The 20,219-nt window shown below is 42.5% G+C and overlaps 1 protein-coding gene across 4 annotated transcripts in view; it reads left to right on the plus strand.

The window, feature by feature from the left end:
• The first annotated feature begins 556 nt into the window (after window positions 1-556).
• The window catches only part of Tnpo1 (transportin 1), an 83,030-nt gene continuing 63,367 nt past the window's right edge, over window positions 557-20,219 (plus strand). Inside the window, exon 1 of one of the 4 annotated variants that reach the window (XM_013349661.2) lies at window positions 557-801. In XM_013349661.2, the coding sequence (XP_013205115.1) occupies window positions 787-801 (15 nt within the window). In that variant the 5' untranslated portion in view covers window positions 557-786. Of the gene's footprint in view, window positions 802-1,007; window positions 1,027-1,534; window positions 1,555-20,219 lie in introns of those variants that run through there. The other 3 variants (XM_005356431.3, XM_026783690.1, XM_026783689.1) reach the window with 3 other exon arrangements.

The following is a 20,219-nucleotide window of genomic DNA, read 5'->3' on the forward strand; positions in this document are numbered from 1 at the left end:
CATAGAGTATATCTGTGTAAAAGTAATCGCAGGGAGGGAGAACAATTCTTATCTATTCATTACCATCATCACAATGGGTTTTAAACATGTCTACCTCTCCCATTTGAAAACATTTTCAGTTTGAAATAACAGTACTTTTCTCATGGTAGCTGTATAAAGCTAGGAGCGCTAATTATTTCCAAGCACATAAAGTAGTTTTATATTAAGATACAGACCTAGAGAAGTAAATTTAATTTTCTAAATAGTTTCATTTGGTTTACACAGCAGCACAGCTCAGAAACCCGTCTGGTACCAAGCGGGCAGCGGGCCGCCTACAGCCATCTGCCTCGTACTGGGGAAGCTGTGGGATAAGCGGCGGCTCCCGGGGCTACAGCGGGGGGGACACAGTGTGGCCGGGGCACGTCACCTCCGGGAAGGGCCCTGCATCTAGTTCACACTCACGGGCCGGGCAGCGACAGAGCCCCACGCTGGGCCTGCGGGGCCGCGAGGGCGTGGGGGGACGGGCGCGGGGCCGAGGCCGCGACCTCGGGGCCCGCTCGGGAAACCGCTGTCGTGCGCCGCCCGACGCAGGCCCGCAGGCCCGCAGGCCCAGGCCGCGGTTTTCCCAGCCCCGCCGCCGTTGCCAAGGCGACCGCCGCCGAAGATTCCCGCGCCGGGCTCCGCCCCCCGGCCAATCGGACCGGCGCTCGCCCGAGCCCACATTCTCTTTGTTCCGCAGCCATTTCAGGCCCCGGACGGGAGGCAGCGCCGCTTCGGCAGAAGGCCCGAGCACCGGAGGCCTCTGGGATGGTGTGGGACCGGGTAGGTGGCGTGAGGGTGCGTGGCAGGGGCGGAGGGGCGGAAGCGGCCGAGCGGGCTCCCACCCGCTACCGTGCCTAGGGGGACGAAGCTCGGCTGCCGGCTCTCCAGGACCCGGCCCGGCCGTTTGGAGCCCGCCGGCGACGGCGCGGTTCTAAGCCCAACAGCTGCCGCCCCGGGCGCCCTGCGGGACCGGAACGGGGCGGGTGGCGCCCCAGGGCGTGGGAGGTCGGTCCTGGGGCGGGAAGGCGGCTGTCGGGGCGGGCTGGTGCGGCGCCTATCGGGCCGCACCGGGCTAGGACCCGAGGTCGCCGGTCTTTGTCCCGGAGTTCACACACCTCGATTTCTGCAACCAGCCGATCCGCCTCCCCCGAGGGCCTGCTGGCCTCGCGACGTGTTTTCATCATTTTAATGTTTATAACTACGGGTTTTGCTTAGGTTTGTGGGGCTTGCACATCTGACCGTGTCCTGTCCGTACAAGGCACGGGGGAACGGCCGCCGAGGAACAGACCCGCCACCACAATCAAACTGGTTTTAGAAAGGCTTTCTTCCCCCTCCTTAGAAATGATCTCGCGTTGTCTAATTTTTTTTTCTTCAAATCACGTGGGCCTTGCAGGGATTGTTTACAGTTTCACTTTGTCATGCCAGTCGCAAATCAGCTGTAACTGTAGAAACGAATTTGGAGGCCGTCCACTAATTGGGAAGGTTGTCTGAAGAAGCTTAGTTTGTCCCTGCTGTAAAACAGGAATGGCTTCAGTGAGTACGTGAGCAGTGCTTAGCCCCCTAAAGAAAAGATGCTTGTTAAGTGCAACATGTTTGATGAAATCAGTATTCGGAACTGACTTGTCCGGAATATGCCCATTCATATGTGTTCATCTTTACCAAAAGGGCCTGCTGGGTTTGAAGTCTCCCTATCGAATTTTTTCCTTTAAGAGTGATAAGAAAATGTACTTAATGAGGTAGTGGAGGATTTGGGTTTTGGGGAAGGGTTATGATTTCTACCCGCTCCCTTACCCTGCGTCCCAGTTATTCGAGAGAATGGCTGACCCGGCTGAAAACTTGGAACTGCCAAGAGAAAATAGTAGTTTAGAGGTGCGGGTTTCTTTGAAAATCTTTGACACTTGGGTGTGGGGAATCTTGGCTTGGCAGTACTGTTTTTACTTGAGTCGATATAAACCCATTGGGGTCTGTTTCATTTTCCTCTTCTGAAAAGTGGCCTCCACCTTCCATGAGCCTTCATGTGCTCCATCGTCACCCCAGTTAGGATACTGAATTCCTCCCATTGAAAGACTATCACAAATGTTTTTTGTACTTCTGTCTCCATCCCTAAAAGCCTTTTGTCATTCCATAATAGGCGTAGAATACATTTTGGGGTGAAAAAATGTTATCCTTGCTATGACAATTTTCACTATCAATATTTGTTATGTTCGTTCTTTTCATGACTGATTTTTCTCTTATATAATGTTAAAGTGCTTGTGTGCATTCAGTTTTTTTACTGAATGATTTGTGTTGAGATGTGAACAAGCTTTATTCAGAGGAATTTCTTGTATTTGTTAATCATATTGGGTTTTGCAAACATTTTTTTTAGGAAAAGAAATCAGGTTTTAAGGAAACCAAATCAAGTTACACATGAAGTAAATTAAAACAGTATAAACAGAAGACAGGTGTGCAGGGCTGTGGGGCCTGTGTTTCTTTGCCAGGTATGAAGAATGTGGCACACTGGGTGTGGTGTGGCGGTGCTCGCCTTTAATCCCAGCACTCAGAAGGCAGAGGCAGGTGGACTGTTCAGTTCTAGGATAGCCTGGTCTACAGAGCCAGCTCCCGGACTGCAGGGGCTGCGCAGAGAAGCCCTGTCTCAAAAACAAACAAACAAAAAAGTAGCAGGAAGACTCTCCCCTCCTCCCTCCGCCCCTCTCCCCCTCCCCATACTGACTTAGATTGCAAAGGTGGGGAAAGCTGGCCTAGAGGGAGCAAATGAGAGGTTTTCACATCCACAGAGGACAATGGCCCTTCAGAAAGGGAGGGGTTGGAGTGAGTGAAATTTCACGGAAGATGAGGTCCTGCTGGGCTCGTGTTAGTTAGGGTTTGGCAGGTGAGAGAAGATGTATTCAAGGTGGAACAGGTGGTTGAGAGGGGGCCGTTTGTGGTGAAGTAGGTAGAGGTTCATGAAGAGAGGTCGGAGAAGTGAGTTTGATTGGCTGGCTCTGGCACCTCTAGAGTGTTCTTGGAAGTCCTATCAGTGTAATAAAGCTCTTAAGCGTCTCTGGGGTCAAATTAAATATTGAAACAGGAAATGAGGATGGAGATTTATCTTGGGATTTTTTGTTTTGTTACGTGTTTTTGTCTGTCTTTTGAGACAGGGTCCCACTGTGCAGTATTGGCAGTCCTAGAACTCACTTTGTAGACCAGGCTGGCCTCAAACCATAGAGATCCACCTACCTCTGTTCTCACCTTCCATCCTGAGTGCTGGGATTAAGCATACTCCACCACATGTGGCTGCCTTCCAATTTTTCTAAGATAAATTCCATACCAGAAGGGTGGCCACATCTTATTTCCAAAGGACAATGGCAGTGGAACTGTTTGAGCTCCACATGGAAAGGAAATGTTGCTGCTGCTGTGGAGACGATGCAATTGGAACCGACGGGTGCCTTTCCATTGGTTTACTTCATGATATAAGATAGAGCTGTCCCGCCAGGTGGTGGTAATGCACACCTTTAATTCCAGCACTTAGGAAGCAGAGGCAGAAGGATCTCTGTGAGTTTGAGACTAGCTTGGTCTACAGAGTGAGTTCCAGGACAGGCTTCAGAGCTACACGGACAAATCCTGTCTCAAAAACAAAAAGATAGAGCTGTCCTGTGTGGTATGGACATCAGGAGCAGACACTTGAAGCCAGGCTCTTTGTAATTCTCAGCGTAACTAAAGGCAGGTTACAGTGCTTGAGTTTTTGTCTGATTATGTTCTGAGAGCATCTTCTGAGTCAGTACAGTATGGTCTTCTAACCTGGCTTACATGTTGTGAGTGCTCCATACATCACTACTGTTCTCATTGTTGGTGATTATTTTAGAAAACTAAGAAAACCACCAATCTCAGGACCATATAACGATTTCTATAAGCCCTTTGGTGTATTTCTTTCCAATACGAGTTTTTGTTTTTGTTTTCCTACAGTTTTATTAATAAGTAATTTTCTGCTTTTTTCTTAAAAACCTGATATAAACATTTAAGTTGTTTAGTTATTTTGTCTACTTTTTTATAATATAATATTTGTGTGAATTTCTCCTAAGAGTTTCTAATTTCTTGTAGCTGTATAAGAACCCTTGCAATGAACATCTCTGACTCATTGTGATACTGAGTATCTTCCCAAATTCTGGATCCATATTGCCAAGCTGCTTTTGCTTCAGGCAAGTGTTTTCATGGTAGTGTTCTGAGAAAGGGTCCATCTCTGTAGCTCTGGCCATACTGGAACTCTGTAAATCAGACTGGCTTCAAACTCAGAGATCTGCCTGCCTCTGCTTTCTGAGTGCTGGGATTAATGGTATGGGCCACTGTACCCAGCTCCTGGTGGTGTTTTGATTATATTGTTGTGGCTGTTGTTTGTGTGAGTGCTGGGGATTGAATTGATGACCTCATGCAGGCTACACGGGTTGTAAAAGGACTAAGTTACACAGGCTGGCCTTGAACTCACTTTGGTCTGTGCAGTCCTCCATCTTAATCCTTTTCCTTAGCATTTGCTTATAAGCCTCTACTACTAGGCCTGCTGGCTTGTTTGTTTTGTTTTGAGACAGTTTTTCTGTGTTGCTTGGGTTTTCTCTCCGTTTCTATCCTTCTGGCACCATCATGGAGATAATAATGTCCACTACTATGCTAGGCTTGCTTAAGGGAATGTAATAATGTTCCTAAAATAAATAGACGCAAAATAACATTAATGTAGCTACGGATGTGAGATGAAGGCAAAGAAAGACTGAATTAATACATTTTCCCTTTGTACTATGTCAGGAGTTATCTGTAGACATCTGGTACGTAGTATTTCTTTAACATAATTCTCATCATCATAGTCCTGTTTTATACATGGAAATTACTTCTTTTTAATTGATGGGAGGAGATGACTATACATTTTACACAAGGGCTACGTGTGCAAGCCTGACTCTGAATCTACGTCTGTCTAAGTAAAAGATGATATTTGTATATTTCTATGTAGCACATATTTTCAAAATGTGCCTATAAACCATAGGCCACTCTGTTAAAATAGTGAACAAAATTAAACCAGAGATTAACTTTCCACATTTTAGAAAATGAAAAAATAATCTTTACCTGGATGAAGTATAATTTCACATATAGATGTATAGATAGGTATGTAGATAGATAGGGAGAAATCTGAATTCTAAAATGAAGGCAGCAAGCATATGTGGACTCAGCATTCTTAGTAATGCTCTCAAACAAATGAGAAAGGGGAAAAACCAAAGAAATCACAAATTTGACTAAATTTAGTGACTAAGAGAAGTTTAAAGGCCCATTAAGTAATTGAATTGAAAAATACACTTGATGAAGCCCATTACTGGTGAAATAAATGAAAAGTCTTAATGGAAAAATAAGCCAGAAAGACTAGAGCTGTTTAACATAAAGAGAATAGAAGATGTTATGCTGAAAGGGAACAAAAACACACACGCATGCATCTTTACAAGCGATTAGAACATTAGTAAAATAGTGACACTGCGTCCCCTTAATTCTAGGTGCACAAATCATTCCCGCTGACACAGGTCCTTTCTATCACTTTTGATTTACTAACAAAAGAAATATAGAGAATTCCAAACTTATGTAGCATTTATACAAACAAATGCTTAGTAATAGATGGTGCCAACCAAATCTAAAAAAATGGACGTAAAGTTACAGCGCCACGTTATTTATGTTTCCATTAGCAGTTAACATTTTTTGAGGAAATAGCTGAGCTGAGGAGATGGTTCAGTGGGTCAGGTGTTTGCCACGAAAGTAGAGGGCCTGGGCTTTGATCCCTAGAACACATGTAAAGCTGGGTATGCTAGCCTGCATCTGTAATCACTTGTCCTACAGAGAGATGAAGACATATGTGGAGACTATCCAGAAGCTTGTGGGCTAGCCTGCTGTACTCGGGGGACTGTCCAGAAGCTTGTGGGCTAGCCTGCTGTACTCGGGAGACTGTCCAGAAGCTTGTGGGCTAGCCTACTGTACTCGGGAGACTGTCCAGAAGCTTGTGGGCTAGCCTACTGTACTCAGCAATGAGCAAGGTAGAAGGGGAGGACTGACACACAAGGGTGTCCTCTGATCTCTACATCTGTCCCACTCCAATATTTAAAGAGAAGGGAAAAATATTATAAACTAAAAATAAACTGTTTTGACCTAGAACATAGGAGAACACGCAAGTTTTGGGAGTCTATTAGTTAATACAGTAAGCCCCTAGAGGTAGGTTCCCTCAGCTGAAGAGAACTGTACCACTGCTGGGTTCTAGGATTGACTGTTGTATGTAAACAGGCATGCCATAGCACAGTTATAGGGTTGCAGGTTTTATGACGTAAGCCTGTGTTGGCCTCAGGGAGGACTAGAAGTAGAGTCCATGAAGGAAAGACTGGCCTGAGCATTTGGGAAGTAGAAACCCATTTCGTGGAATACTCAAGAGGTAAGAACCTGCTATGTTCTTGGACCACTGAGCAGGTCAGGGGCCTAAATGGCCTAAGGTCAGGTCCATACTTTTTCTGTACACGGTAGATAATATTTTCTACTCTGTGGTCCATACCAGCCTTGGCATTGTCGTGCAGAACAGTTTCAGACAGTGAACCTCCTAACTAGTGTGGCCAGATTTGCCTCAAGGGTTTTCATTGGACAACCTGGTCCAATTGGACCAAGGTCTTAAATTACCCTAGAATGAATGATTGAAATTTTGAAATGAAAATGCTCATTAATGTGTAAATCATCAAGAATGGGATGTTTTTAAAAATAATTATGAAATACATAAAAAAGAAAACAATTTCTTCCTTTTTCTTTTCCTCTCCTCTCTCTTCATCCTGTGCCACCATACCTGGCACAACTCAGTTTTTTAAATGAGGAAATTGTCAGAAGAGGAAGTACGGCTAGTCAGTGAGCGTGGCGCTGTGTCACTAAAAGGGACATGGGCAGTAAAGTGTAAAGTCCGCTTCGTACTGGCCACAGTTTAGAAACAAGCACACAGAATCTATTGAAGGGGTCTGGCAGAATTCACACACTGCTAAATCAGCACGGGTATTTTATTTATTTGTTTACTTATTTTTAGGCAGGGTCTCATTGTGTAACCCAGGCCCAGGCTTCAAACTCATCCACAGGCCAGAGTACTGGGATTAAAGGCGTGTGTGCAACCACACCCAAACCAGGAATTTTTGCCCTAGTAGCTGCCATTTTAACTGGTGGGTAGAAGGTGCTAGAAGGTCTTTGTAGTAACTACAGAGCCTCGAGGTTCTTGTCAGCCTTTGTCTTCTGCATTCCATTCATAGGATTTGTAAATTGGCTGTTTACGGTCTCTTCCCCTCCTGCCTCACCTCCCGGTCTTAACTCCTCTCACCCTTATATTGTACCTTCTGGGATTTACTGACCATCTACCAAAAAAAGAAAAGTTATAGCATATTCCTATTTTTAAGGGTTATTATTTTATGTATATGAGCGTTTTGCTTGCCTGTATGTGTGTACACTGCACATGCCTCCGTGAGAAAGAAGAGGACATCAGATTCCTGGAACTGGAGTTAGAGGTCCTTGTGAGTGACCGCATATGTGCTGAGAACTGAAACTGGGGCCTCTGCAATAGCAGCCAGTGCTCCTAACCCCTGAGCCATCTCCCGAGCTCCCCTCTCAAAATATTCTTTTGAAAATTTTCTTAGACTTATATATGAGTGTGTTGCCTGCATGTATGTGCATGCCTGATTATAGACTAACAGAAGGTTGTGAGCTTCCATGTGGGTGCTATTACCAGTTTGCCCCTCTGACATTCTACTAGATTGTTCTGTTGTTTTCCTCTGGTGTGCTGGGGAGTGGGCCCAGCCTTTCAATTGCTCTGTTCCTTTCCCGGCCTCTTTTAAAAGACATAGCTATAGGAATCCGAGAATGTGTAAATTCCCAGTAAAATAGCTAAGTGAACAGCCGGCTTGCAGTCGTTCAAAACTGTCGATAGGATAATTGTTCATCAATGAACTATACTGTATTTATCAATCTGTATACAATGACTGGGGAAGCTAAGGTATACTTTGAATGATTTGCTTTCATTATGCACAGAAAAGAACTTTATAAAGATAATGCAAAAGCACATCCCAGAGTACTTCTAGGAAGGGAACCAGGATTACGAAGTTTTAGGGAGCTTGAGTTTCATATTGTCTGCTTTTCCTGACAATGAAGAGTCATATTAATTTTTTGCTGAGCGGTGGTGGCACACACCTTTAATCCCAGCACTTGGGAGTTAAAGGCAGGCAGCTCTCTATGAGTTTGAGGCCAGCCTGGTCTAATTACACAGAGAAACCCTGCCTCAAAAACCAAAGAGAGAGAGAGAGAGAGAGAGGATTACTTTTTCATCCCAGGCTTTTTTAATGAAGTAAAAGGGAAATAATGAAATAGATACTTAAAAAAAGAAGAAGCAGTAAGAAGAAATAGATTAAGAGGCTGGAGAGGAGAGCCGAGGACATTGCCTTTCTTAAATGTCAGAATGGTCAGAAATCTGATCAAGGGTAGGAGGAGCCAGTGTGAAGATTTTAGGAGAAAAGTTGCAAAAGTGAAGGCCAGTAGGTAGGGATAAGTTGAACATGGCAGGGGAACCACAAGAAAACAGATGTTGCTAAAACATGACAAACAAGGTGGCTGTATGTAATGCACCTGAAGAGGTACTGGCCCAAATTAGGTAATAACTTTGAGGACTGTGATAGGAGGATAAACCCATCCACAATTAATCCCAGGCTTTACCAGGTCATCTTTGCTGGTTTATTTCAAGCAGTTACATGGGGTCAAAATGGAGGCCTGGACTTAGTTGTAACAGGTCATGTTTTCAGAAAGCACAGTCTCTGGACCTCCCTGGGGGAGAACTGGGCAGTCTGATTCCAAGCACATTTGAAGGTATATTTGGATAGCACTGGGGGGATTTTAGATGTGGAACAAACAGAAAATCAAGGATGACCTTTTAATATTTTGATCTGAACAACTGGGTGAAAATTACTGACATTTAGTGATAATAGGCGGGGGTGGGAGTAGATTTGAAAGGACTGGAGAAGTAAATCAAGAGTTCTTCAGTCTGGTTTGAAGTGATAGGTCTCATAGGCAGATTGCAAGGTCCAAACCATCAGAGCTACAAGACTGTCCAAAAACAGATAAGAGACCCCTCTCTCACCCAGCTGTGTCTGAGATGTCTGTCTAACAGACAAATGCTTGTGTCTTACACTGGATGTTTGAGTCTAGAATTCAGTATGCTATCTAATGGTACAGACCATATGGAATTGTGGACATGGAGAAAAGAAGACAACCTAACACGTTAGGGATAGTGAGTCATCAAAGGAGACCAACAGGGCCACCAGCAAGGTCAGAGGGAAATACTGACTGAGGTTTTTGTCCTGTTCGGTTCCCACAGTCGTTAAGTCTCAACTCACACAGAGGTCTATATTAATTATAAACTGATTGGCCTGTTAGCTCAGGCTTTTCTCTCTTTTTGGTTTTTCAAGACAGGGTTTCTCTGTGGCTTTGGAGCCTGTCCTGGAACTAGCTCTGTAGACCAGGCTAGCCTCGAACTCACAGAGATCTGCCTGCCTCTGCCTCCTGAGTGCTGGGATTAAAGGCGTATGCCACCACCACTCAGCTTTTTATTAACTCTTAAAACTTACGTTAGCCCATAATTCTTGTCTGTGTTAGCCATGTGGCTTGGTACCTTTTTTGGCGAGGCAGTCACATCTTGCTCTGTGTCTGGCCTCCTCTCTCTCCCTGTGATGACTGTGGACTGACTTTTTCCTCTTCCCAGAATTCTCCTGTTCTCATTGTCCTGCCTCTACTTTCTGCCTGGTCACCCCACCTGGCTACTGGCCAATCAGCATTTTATTAAAATACAATTGACACGGTATAGACCATTGTCCCACAGCAGGGAAACCATGGGGATGTGGTGCCACAATTAAGGGAGAATGTGGTCACCTTTGTTCAGCACTGTGCTAAAAGGGAGGCCAGGAAATCAACAAGGAATTTTGTCTCAATGAAGTGGAGTAAAGAAGGGAGAATTGCAAACAGAATTTTCTGTCCTGCCCAGTCCTGCTGTTGTTTAGTCCCAAAGAAACACACAGGCTTATATTAATTATAAACTGTTTGGCCTACTAGCTCGGGCTTATTACTAGCTAGCTCTTACAACTTAAATTAACCCATAATTCTTATCTGTGTTTAGCCATGTGGCTTGGTACCTTTTCTCAGGAAGGCATTCTCATCTTGCTTCCTCAGTGTCTGGCTGGTGGCTGACTCTGCCTTTTTCCCCTTCCTAGGATTCTCCTAGTCTGGTCGCCCTGCCTATCCTTCCTGCCTGGCTACTGGCCAATCAGTGTTTTATTAAACCAATGCGAGTGATAAATCTTTACAGGGTACAAGAATATTGTCCCACAGCAGTGGGCGGCAACTAGGTCATCTTGGAGCATTTCTACAAGTAGAGGGGAGTAAGAAAATTGGGTATGAGTAAGGGTGAGCAATGTTTCTGTAGTCATTCGATATTACATGAAGGAATTTTAAATGCACAGACAAGTGGTTGCTTAGTCCAGTAATATCCTGTACACTAGTTATGTTATTTTTTTCTGTCAGTATACAGTCTAGTTCATACCTTTGTGTTATATCTGATTGCTAACACTGTTTTAGACAAGAGTCTTTTTTCTTCTCTCTCTCTCTCTTTTTTTTTGTTTTAAGACAGAACTCGGGAGGCAGAGGCAGAAAGATCTCTGAGTTCAAAGCCAGCCTGGTCTATAGAGCTAGTTTCAGGATAGCCAGAGCTACACAAAGAAGCTCTGTCTCAAAAAACCAAAAAGAGAGAAACAGACAGACAGACACAGAATTTTGGCATTTTACTCTTAAACAACCCCATGAGATGTAGGTACTATTAGCTGTCTCTTAGATTTAATTCTGCAGTCATTATTTTCCCATGACTGATTACTAACAGAACCAAGCAGAGGGAGTGCAGTGTGTGTAGGAGCCTTAGATTGCAGTCCTTTCAGACAATACATAGGGAAAGATAAAATTCATTATTGGAGGCGGACAAAGAAGTCAAATTTCTAGATCATGACCTGAAGAAATAAGAGCACTGGCTGCTGTTGCAGAAGACCCAGGTTCAATTCCCTGGGGCGCACATAGGGGATCACAGCCAGATGTAACTTTAGTTTCAGGATATCTGACACCCTCTTCTGGCCTCCATGGCACCAGGCAAACATTAGGCATACATGCACCAGAATTCTCCATCTATAAATAAAATACAATAACTTGGCAACATTTCTAGGCCTGTAGTGTTTTACGTCTATTCTTAACTTTTTAAAAGGTGTATTATTTTTGTTATGTATATGAATGTTTTGCTTGCACATATTTATGTACACTGTGTGTGCCTAGTGCCTGTAGAGGTCAGAAGAAGGTGTGCGATCTGGACTGGAGTTTTGGAAGGGACCTCTGCACGAGCAGAGTTAAGTGCTCTTAACCTGAGCCACTGCTGCAGCACAAAGCTTCTAAAGAAGGGCAGGTTGATGGCTCATGCTAAGAAGCTGTGTCAGGACAGAAGGAAAAGCAAGAAAAGTGAAGGTATTTAAACTTTATGTCAAAATGTCAGATCTGAGCATAAATGATGCTTTTCAGTTGTTGATACTAATTGTTTATTTGGTTTTGTTTGTTTGTTTTGGTATGTGTGTGTGGTTTTCTTGAGACAGGGTTTCTCTGTGTAACATGTCCTGGAACTGACTTTATAGACCAGGCTGGCCCCAAACTCACAGAGATCCACCTGCCTCTGCCTTCTGGGATTAAAGGTCACTACCTGGCCAAGAAATTTCTATAAAATCAAATACTTAGATTAACCCTCTGCTGCTAAAGTCAGTTAGTAGTATCTGAAAAATATTAAATACTGGATCTGAGCTAGGCCTAGTGGCACATGCCTTTAATCCCAGCACTCAGGAGGCAGAGACAGGCAGATCTCTGAGTTCCAGGCCAGCCAGGGATACATAAAGAGAAACTGTCTCTAGAAAAAAACCAACCAACAAACAAAAACAAACCAGTAAACAACAACAACAACAAATCACTTGATCTGTTGCAATTTGTTTCCACTCCAAAAGTGTTGCTTTTCCCTTTTGTCTTTGAGGCAGGGTCTCACTGTGTAGCCCTGGCTGTCCTGTAACTCACTATGTAGACTAGTCTGTCCTATAATTCCCAGAGATTCTCCTGCTTCTGCTTCCCCAGTCTGGGTTTAAAACCATGCCTGGCTCAGCATCATTTTTCTGCTGAATGTGACTTCTGAAAGAAGCCACCAAGGCAAGCATAGCCCTGTGCCTTTCACAGGAGCCCCACATGGTCTTCAGAAGAATTGAGTGACAGACAGCTCTCACTCCACTAGCTCAGTCTTCCCAGAGCATCACTTGGATGATTGAACTGAATAGCAGGTTCTGGAAGGTAGGAGGGGCTTTGAGACTCACAATAGCATAAATGAACAGAAATGAGACTAATTTTGTACATGAATTATATCCTTGTTCATTATTTACAGTCAGCAAAATTTACTTCTAGAAGCTGAAGTGAATATGGTCTTTAGTTACTTTTTTAGGTAAAGAAATAAGCCAAATAGATCCATATCTATCACCATGCACAAAACTCAAGTCCAGGATTAAAGACCTCAATATCAGTCCGAACACACTGAACGTGATAGAAGAGATAGTGGGAAGTACTCTACAACACATGGGCACAGGAGACCACTTCCTACGTATAACCCCAGCAGCACAAACATTAAGGGCCTCAGGGAGGGGGACTTGATTGGGGGAGGGGGAGGGAAATGGGAGGCGGTGGCGGGGAATGAGACAGAAATCTTTAATAAATAAATTAATTTAAAAAAAGAAAGAAAGAAGCCAAAAGGGTTTAAATCATTTGTGTAGCATTGCCCCATGGTTATTATTGGTGCAGAGAATTGAGAGTTGAGCCTGGAAATCCTAATGCCCTTTCTTTTTGATATTTTTTTCTTAAACTCTTCACGACTCTGAAGACTTACAGACTAGACTGTTGGAGGGAGGCAGTTTGTGTTGAGTCTGGCTGTTGGCTCTTGCTCCAGACAGGCTATAGCTGTGAGTTTGGATCACCTTGCCAAATACCATCCCTTTGGCCCAAATCCTTTGCTCAAACAAATAAAGGATGTGGAACAGTGGAGGCCTTGTAAAGGTAGCGGATTTTCTGGAATCTTGTTTTAGCCTAAACAGTACTGAATCAAGGGACTTAGCATAATGCTTCCATGTCAGAGTTTAACTGAGAAGGCAAACAAGGAACAGAATAAAAGGAGAAGGTATAAAAAGGAGAACGCTCCACAGAATTCTAACTTACCTCATAGCAACCTAGGAGTGTGTGTCACCCAAGCCAGGCACAGTCACTGCATGTGCCCGCTGCTCCTGGAGGTTGAGGCAAGATATGAATGAGCCTTTGAGCAACATGGTGAGAGAGCAAGACCTCATCTCAAAAAAATCCATATAACCAGGAGTTAAAAAGATTTACACATTTTGTTAGGTGTAAGTGATGTGGCTGGATTGTTACATGCAGTTACTGTTTAAACTGGAGGCGCCCTTCATGATGACTTAAATAGAGATTTTTTTGTCCATGCTCCACCCTTCTCTAGGGAGAAGCTTAGGAATTTATTTCATAAGAAGTATATTTCTGACTCTGATAATCCATTTGAAGTGATAGAGACAGTGAATCCTTTAGAGGCATCTCTTTAGACCCCGTGTGTCTACCATGTGTAAGTGAGTGTAGGCCCCAATGGTTGTCTGCCTGGAAGGGGGTGGACACCAGGACTGTGCCCTGAATTCTAGATTAGGGAACGCATGCGTTTCCCTTCCATGCCTTCTTACCAGACTAACTTCATTAAGCAGAATCTATCCGCAGCACTTTTTAAATTGTAAAGTTTTCATTTGCTGCTTTGAAGTTTTTATATAGTATTTTATATTATTTCAATGTTCTATGACTTTTTTTTTTAGCAAGCACAACAATACTAGCTCTTTGGGTTATTTGAAGAAGTGTCATCTAGTTTCTTGTATGTTAGTTTTTCTTTTGATACTTATAGTTATGATTTTTTGAAAATCTGTTGTACTTACTATTACAGAAGTCTTAGAAACCATTGTAGATTTACAGGTTTCCTTTTCTGAGTAGTTTTTGTTCGTTTGTTTGCTTTGTTTTGTTTTTAGCTTTTACATTTTAAAATTTTTCTGTTAGTTCTGCCCATGTTGTTTGAGTTATTTGTGGGTGTTTTCCTGCATGGCATTTTCACAATTATGTGTCAGAGCCTTGAAAAATTAGGAAATTACTAAAAGATGCTTTTGAAATTCAGTAAAATTGTGGCAGTGGCTCTTATGTTAAATTTTGAGCAGTGTTAATTGTGTCTCTTTGTGTTTACTTGGTGTTTTACATTTAGCCAGTCTGAATATTAATCTCTTCCCATGATAACATTGTTAAAATCGTCTCCACACAGAATTAGAGTAGTTATCACAAGGGAACTTTCTTTGTTCTATAAGGAAAAAATAAGGCTTCTGTCCTTTGATATTCAGGCCAGCCCTTCTCTGTGTCCAGGACTCTTACTATAAAACAGTTTTCTGATATAATTCTAGCGACTTGGAAAAGTTGAATCAGTGTTTTGTTTGTTTTTTTATTCCTACGAGGATGGTTTACCATTTTGTTTACTAATTTCAGTGGCAGAATCTGGGGAAAAAGTGGCTCCACATACATGGATCTTATAGGTAACTCAGTCTTGACTCCTTTAAACATGTGTATGAATGTTCTGTATGCTACTGGTGTGCCTGGTGCCTATAGCGGTCAGAAGAAGGCATCAGATCCCCTAGAACTGGAGTTAGCGATGGCTGTGAGTCCCAGTGTGGGTGCTGGGAGTTGAGCCCAGGTCCTCTGCAAGAGCAACTGGCACTCTTAACAGCTGAGCCATCTCTCTCACTAGCACCAAAGACTTGACTCTTTTAAGTGTGATAACCTTCAAAATCTTTTCACAAAAATTCTCTAGACTGTTTTTCATGCTTTGTACCTTTTAAAAATTATTTTTCGAGGCCAGCCTGGTCTACAAGAGCTAGTTCCAGAACAGGCCCCAAAGCTACAGAGAAACCCTGTCTCGAAAAACCAAAAAATAAATAAATAAAAATTAAAATATTTTAGTTTCCATTCTATTTTTATTTATTTTTTTCTGTGTCTATGTTTTACCTGCCTATGTGTCTGTGTACCATGTGCATGCCTGATGCTGGTGGAGGCCAGAAGAGGGTGTTGGATCCCTGGAACTGGAGATATACAGGTGGTGCTGGGAATCAAACCCCGGTCCTTGCTCTTAGCGGCTGAGCCGGCTCTTCATCTCGACTTCAATGCCTTCTTAACATGTTTTAAAAGTGTTGTCTAAGCTCTGTGACCGAAGGCACAGCTTTGAATGGCAGCATCATGACATGAAATAGGGACACTCTGGGGTCCCTGCTCTGTATGATTTCCAGTGACTGCACTGCATTGTAAACTCAGAGTAGTAATTAACAGTTTTAAGGAGAAGACCTAAAGACCCTATGATAGCAACACCTTGGTAATCTACTTTTTATTGTGTCTGTCCAGCCTTTTTCATTTAATGATCTGTGTGTGTGTGCAAGTGTGTGTGTGTGTGGGTTCTAAGTTAGCTTTCCAGATAGTTATTACTGTTATAAGAGCATCTCAGTTCATACAAGTACTTTATATTTACTTGCAATTATACTCTGGATACAACTTCTGTTTTCTTTTTACTTCCTAGGTAGGCACACTTTATGTTATCACAAAAATTAATACCTTTTTGATGGCTGTGTTGAATGTAACTCATAAGTTAAATATGCTACTTTCCTGAGAGCAGAAATATCCTGGAGTTGTTATTTTTTTAAAAAAAAAATATAAGTTAACCCTTTTCTGTATTTAATAATCTCAGAATGCAAACTCAGAAAAGTAACCCCGAGGGGAGAGAGCATGTCTAAGGCTCATAAACATTGAGTTTACGTGTAGCAGGTTGTTTAGTTTCTTTTCATTCTACCACAGTTAATGTGACTTCATCACACCCTTGGCTCCATAGGACATCATAGCAAAATGTTGATGGGTAGTTATACTAAAAAGTTGCCTAACGACTGCATTTATTCCATATCAGTGAAGCTTTGTGCTTGTGTGTGTGTGTATGTGTGTGTGTATGTGTGTGTGTATGTGCTGCTGGAGTTTTTCTTGTGAACTTTCTTGTATGTGTACTGTCTTTGGCTCTAAATTAGTTTTCCACAAAGTTATTTATGTATTACTCTTATGAGAACACACTAGTTTGTACTGATATATCATGTGGGATACCCTTTTACATTTGTCCAAATAAAGCATGTGTTTGTCTACCAACTTACGCATAGTGTACCCCTTGGGAACACAGGAGATGGGAAGGATCTTAAGAAACAAGTAGTACCCTAAAACTGGGACAGGAGGGAAAAGTGCCACTGTCCTACCTCTCTCAATGGACAAAGTGTTAATAAAGTGAATATTATGAGGTGATTGCCTTTCCTCAAAACAAAAGTAGATAGCAAGAGCTGGGGAGATAGCTCAGTCAGTAAAGTGCTTGCCTTTAAAGATCTTGGATCTTTAGAACCCACTTCTAAAACCTTAGGCATGGTGGTGCGTACACTGTGCGTACACTGCAGAGGCAAAGACGGGTGGATCCCCGGGGTGTTCTAGCCAGCCAGCCTAGCAGATTTGGCAAGTTCTAGGTCACTGAGAGTCTATTTAAAAATTATATACAATAAAGGTGGGTGGTTCACGCGGAGAGTTCGAGGTTGTCCTCTGGCCTTCGTGTATACTTGTAGATGTGCATTTACACAGGCATACACACCCACGCCATAGGAAAGTGGATAACAAAAGAATTTGTAGTAAATGCCTTTACTAGCTGCTGACATTTTTCTACTCAGTCTCCTCTCTACCTTCTGGATATATTCGGTATGCCCTTACCTCTCTTAGACTTTGATGCTCACTTGCAAGCTAAGGAGATGCATTCCTGGGATGATCATGAGCCATCATTGTACCAGCTCAGCAAACTGTTCCCAGAGAACTGTAGATACTCAGCTGAAGCAAAATCTTTGGGGGAAGTTTTTTGCTCATATTGTTATATAATCACATAATGTGTACGCTTATATGATAGATATTTGAGTAGTTATTTGATAATTCTTTTCTAACTAATCTTTTTTTCTCCCTTTTGGTGGCTTTTTGTTTGTTTTGAGACAGGGTCTCTGCGTAGTCTTAGTTGTCCTGGAGCTATTTATGTAGACCAGGCTGGCCTTAAACTCTCAGAGATCCGCCTGACTCTGCTTCTAGTGTGCTGGGATTAAAGGCAGTGTGCCGGGCTGTGGCTTTACTTATTTCAAGGAAAAGAAACACATTCCATTATTTTGAAATCAAGGTTAAGATCCACTTAAGTCATTCATGGCTTAGAATCGCAAAGCAACCAGGAAGCAAGCCATTACTTTACATCCCTCTGTGTTGGTCCGCCTCGCTTAGAATTCCTGATGTATTGTAATTTTATCTTGGGTGTGACTACCTGCCTACCATTGTGACTCTTCAGCTTAAGCTTTTAGCACCAGCAAATGGTAAATCTTCCTGGTCATCCTCCCGGGAAAGGAAATTCAATAGAACTCATCTTTTTTTTTTTTTTTTGGTTTTTTGAGACAGGGTTTCTCTGTGGTTTTGGAGCCTGTCCTGGAACTAGCTCTTGTGGATCAGGCTGGTCTCGAACTCACAGAGATCCGCCTGCCTCTGCCTCCCGAGTGCTGGGATTAAAGGCGTGCGCCACCACCGCCCGGCCAGAACTCCTCTTTTTGTACTAGGATTCATCACACGAAGGTCATTGTCTGCAGCTTCTTCAGTTGTGCTTAGGAAATGAGGTTACACAGTAAACTTTGCCATAATGCTCTTCCCTGAGACATGGGCTATGAGCTACTAATTCCTTAGGGAAGCAGACCATGGCTTTCCTGAGGTGTTTATCAGATGTCAGCGTACCATTCAGAGATGAAGGTAGGAAAGATCTCATAGATTGGATGCTCTGGTTTTAAAATCAGAAATAAAATTCTTCCTCTTAACTTGTAATTTTGATTTTTGAGCCTTATTTTTAAATAAAAGGATTGGCTAGCTGCTGCCTAGTGCTCTTTATTCTCATGAGTAAATGGTTTGTTATTCTCTAACTCAGATTTTAATTGATGAATACCAGCTTTGTGGGAGGAGGGGGTTGAATGAAGCCTCTTTGCTTGTGAAAGAAACTTCAGTAAGGGTTAGTATTAGTACAGTATTCAGTGTTAAGTGTCATACACTTAAAACCAAATACTTTCTTGTGTATATTTGGTTATTATTATCCTATGTTCAATGCAGTCTCAAATTTGCTCATATTTTATTCTCTTATTAATTTTGGTGGGGGCTTCCAGACAGGCTTTCTCTGTGGCCTGGCTGTCCTGGAACTCTTTCTGTAGCCAGGCCAGCCTTGAGCTCAGAGAGCTGCCTATTTTTGCTTCCCCTGTGCTGGGATTAAAGTTTGTATCACCACACCTTAGTTTATTAACTTTATATTTCTCATTAAGCTTCATTTATTTATTTGTTTACTTTGTATGGTAAAAGGGAAACAGACTATCACAGCTCACGGTTCCAAGCTGTTCTCAATGACATTAGCCAAAGTTGGGGTTACTGTTGTGCCCCAGCCACAGTAAATCTGTGATTCCTTGCTGTCCTTCCTACCGTTTAGGTGTGTTGCAAGTCTGTCTAGCAGCAGTTAGGAGAAAATGTCTTCAGAAGACAGAAGACAAGAAAGTAGGAAATAAAGCCAAGAGCTTTTTTTTCCAAATGAAGTGTGGGCACATCGTAAAAATAGGGATGTATGAACCACTGTTCAGTGATGGAAGTGTGTGTATTTTATTTTGCCAAATTAATAATGTTAGAGTAATGTTCAATATTAAATTCTTAAAAAGGAAAACATTTGAATACTCAGACTATATAGTATTGGCTTTTTAAATAAAAAAAAAACTTTGAGACAGGGTTTCTCTGTGTGGACGGACGTCCCTGACTGTCCTGGAGCTTGTAGACCAGGTTGGCCTTGAACTCACAGAGATCTGACTCCCAACTGCTGGGATTAAAGGCATGTGCCCCCACTGCCCGGCATAATATTGCTTTTGTACTAAAACTTTTAGTTATGTGGTAGCATCTTTTATTTGACATTATTTTCTACACATTTTCCCCACTTTTGAATATAAAGTTTTCTTGTGATATATTTTATCCATCTTTGCAGTCTATGAAGATCACCATCAAGCAACTTCTGTGGTTTTTCTCTTACATAATTTTTGCAGACATATTTAGTTAATATTTGATCTAGTATTCACCACTTTATTTCCATGTCTTCTGTATGTTTCTCATATTTGTCTTTTCTTTTTTTTTTTTTTCAGTTTTTCTGGTTCTACGGTGTCACCTCTCTAAGTCTGTCCATGCCACTGTAGCAAAATGCTGGGAGGAGTCCTTCCTAATTTTTTGCTGTTGTCATGTGGGTATAGCTTGAGGCCAAATAAGAATAGAAGGGCCAACAACCCTCTCCTGAGCCCCTTTCACCTTCTAAAGACCCCGCTTTTTGCTGTCCTCTGGACACAGCAGCATCCCTCCCACTTAAATAACAAACAGTTGAATATTCTTTGATAATCAAAACTAATGCATATAATCTTCATCTTACTGTTGTGGGATGGTGTGGGTTGGCATGGACCAATCTTGAGTTTTAATAGGGTGTAGTGCACAGGAAGAATGCTGTCGTCACTCTTTGTGTCCTCATTTCATCTTCCCGGGTAATTAACTGTTCCTCAGAAAGTTTCCTGAAAAAGTAAATTCGAGAGAACTGGGATTGCACTCATCAGCAGTAAGGAATATATACACATGTGTCAGTTATCAGCCTAGGAACTAAAACTACAAAGATTATTTTCTGGGCCCGGGCAGATGGTTTGGCAGTTAACAGCACTGGCTGCTCCTACGGAGGACCTGGGTTCAGTTCTCAGACCCCCATGGGGCCTCACAAGTATATTTCCAGTTTCAGGGAATCTAATACCCTCTTCTGATCTCCCTGGGCACCATGCACATGTGTGTTGTATATACATACATGCAGATTATTATATATATATATATATATACACATACACACATACATACACACACCAAAA

Source organism: Microtus ochrogaster, chromosome 19 (genome assembly GCF_000317375.1).
Source record: "Microtus ochrogaster isolate Prairie Vole_2 chromosome 19, MicOch1.0, whole genome shotgun sequence".
NCBI lineage: Eukaryota > Metazoa > Chordata > Mammalia > Rodentia > Cricetidae > Microtus > Microtus ochrogaster.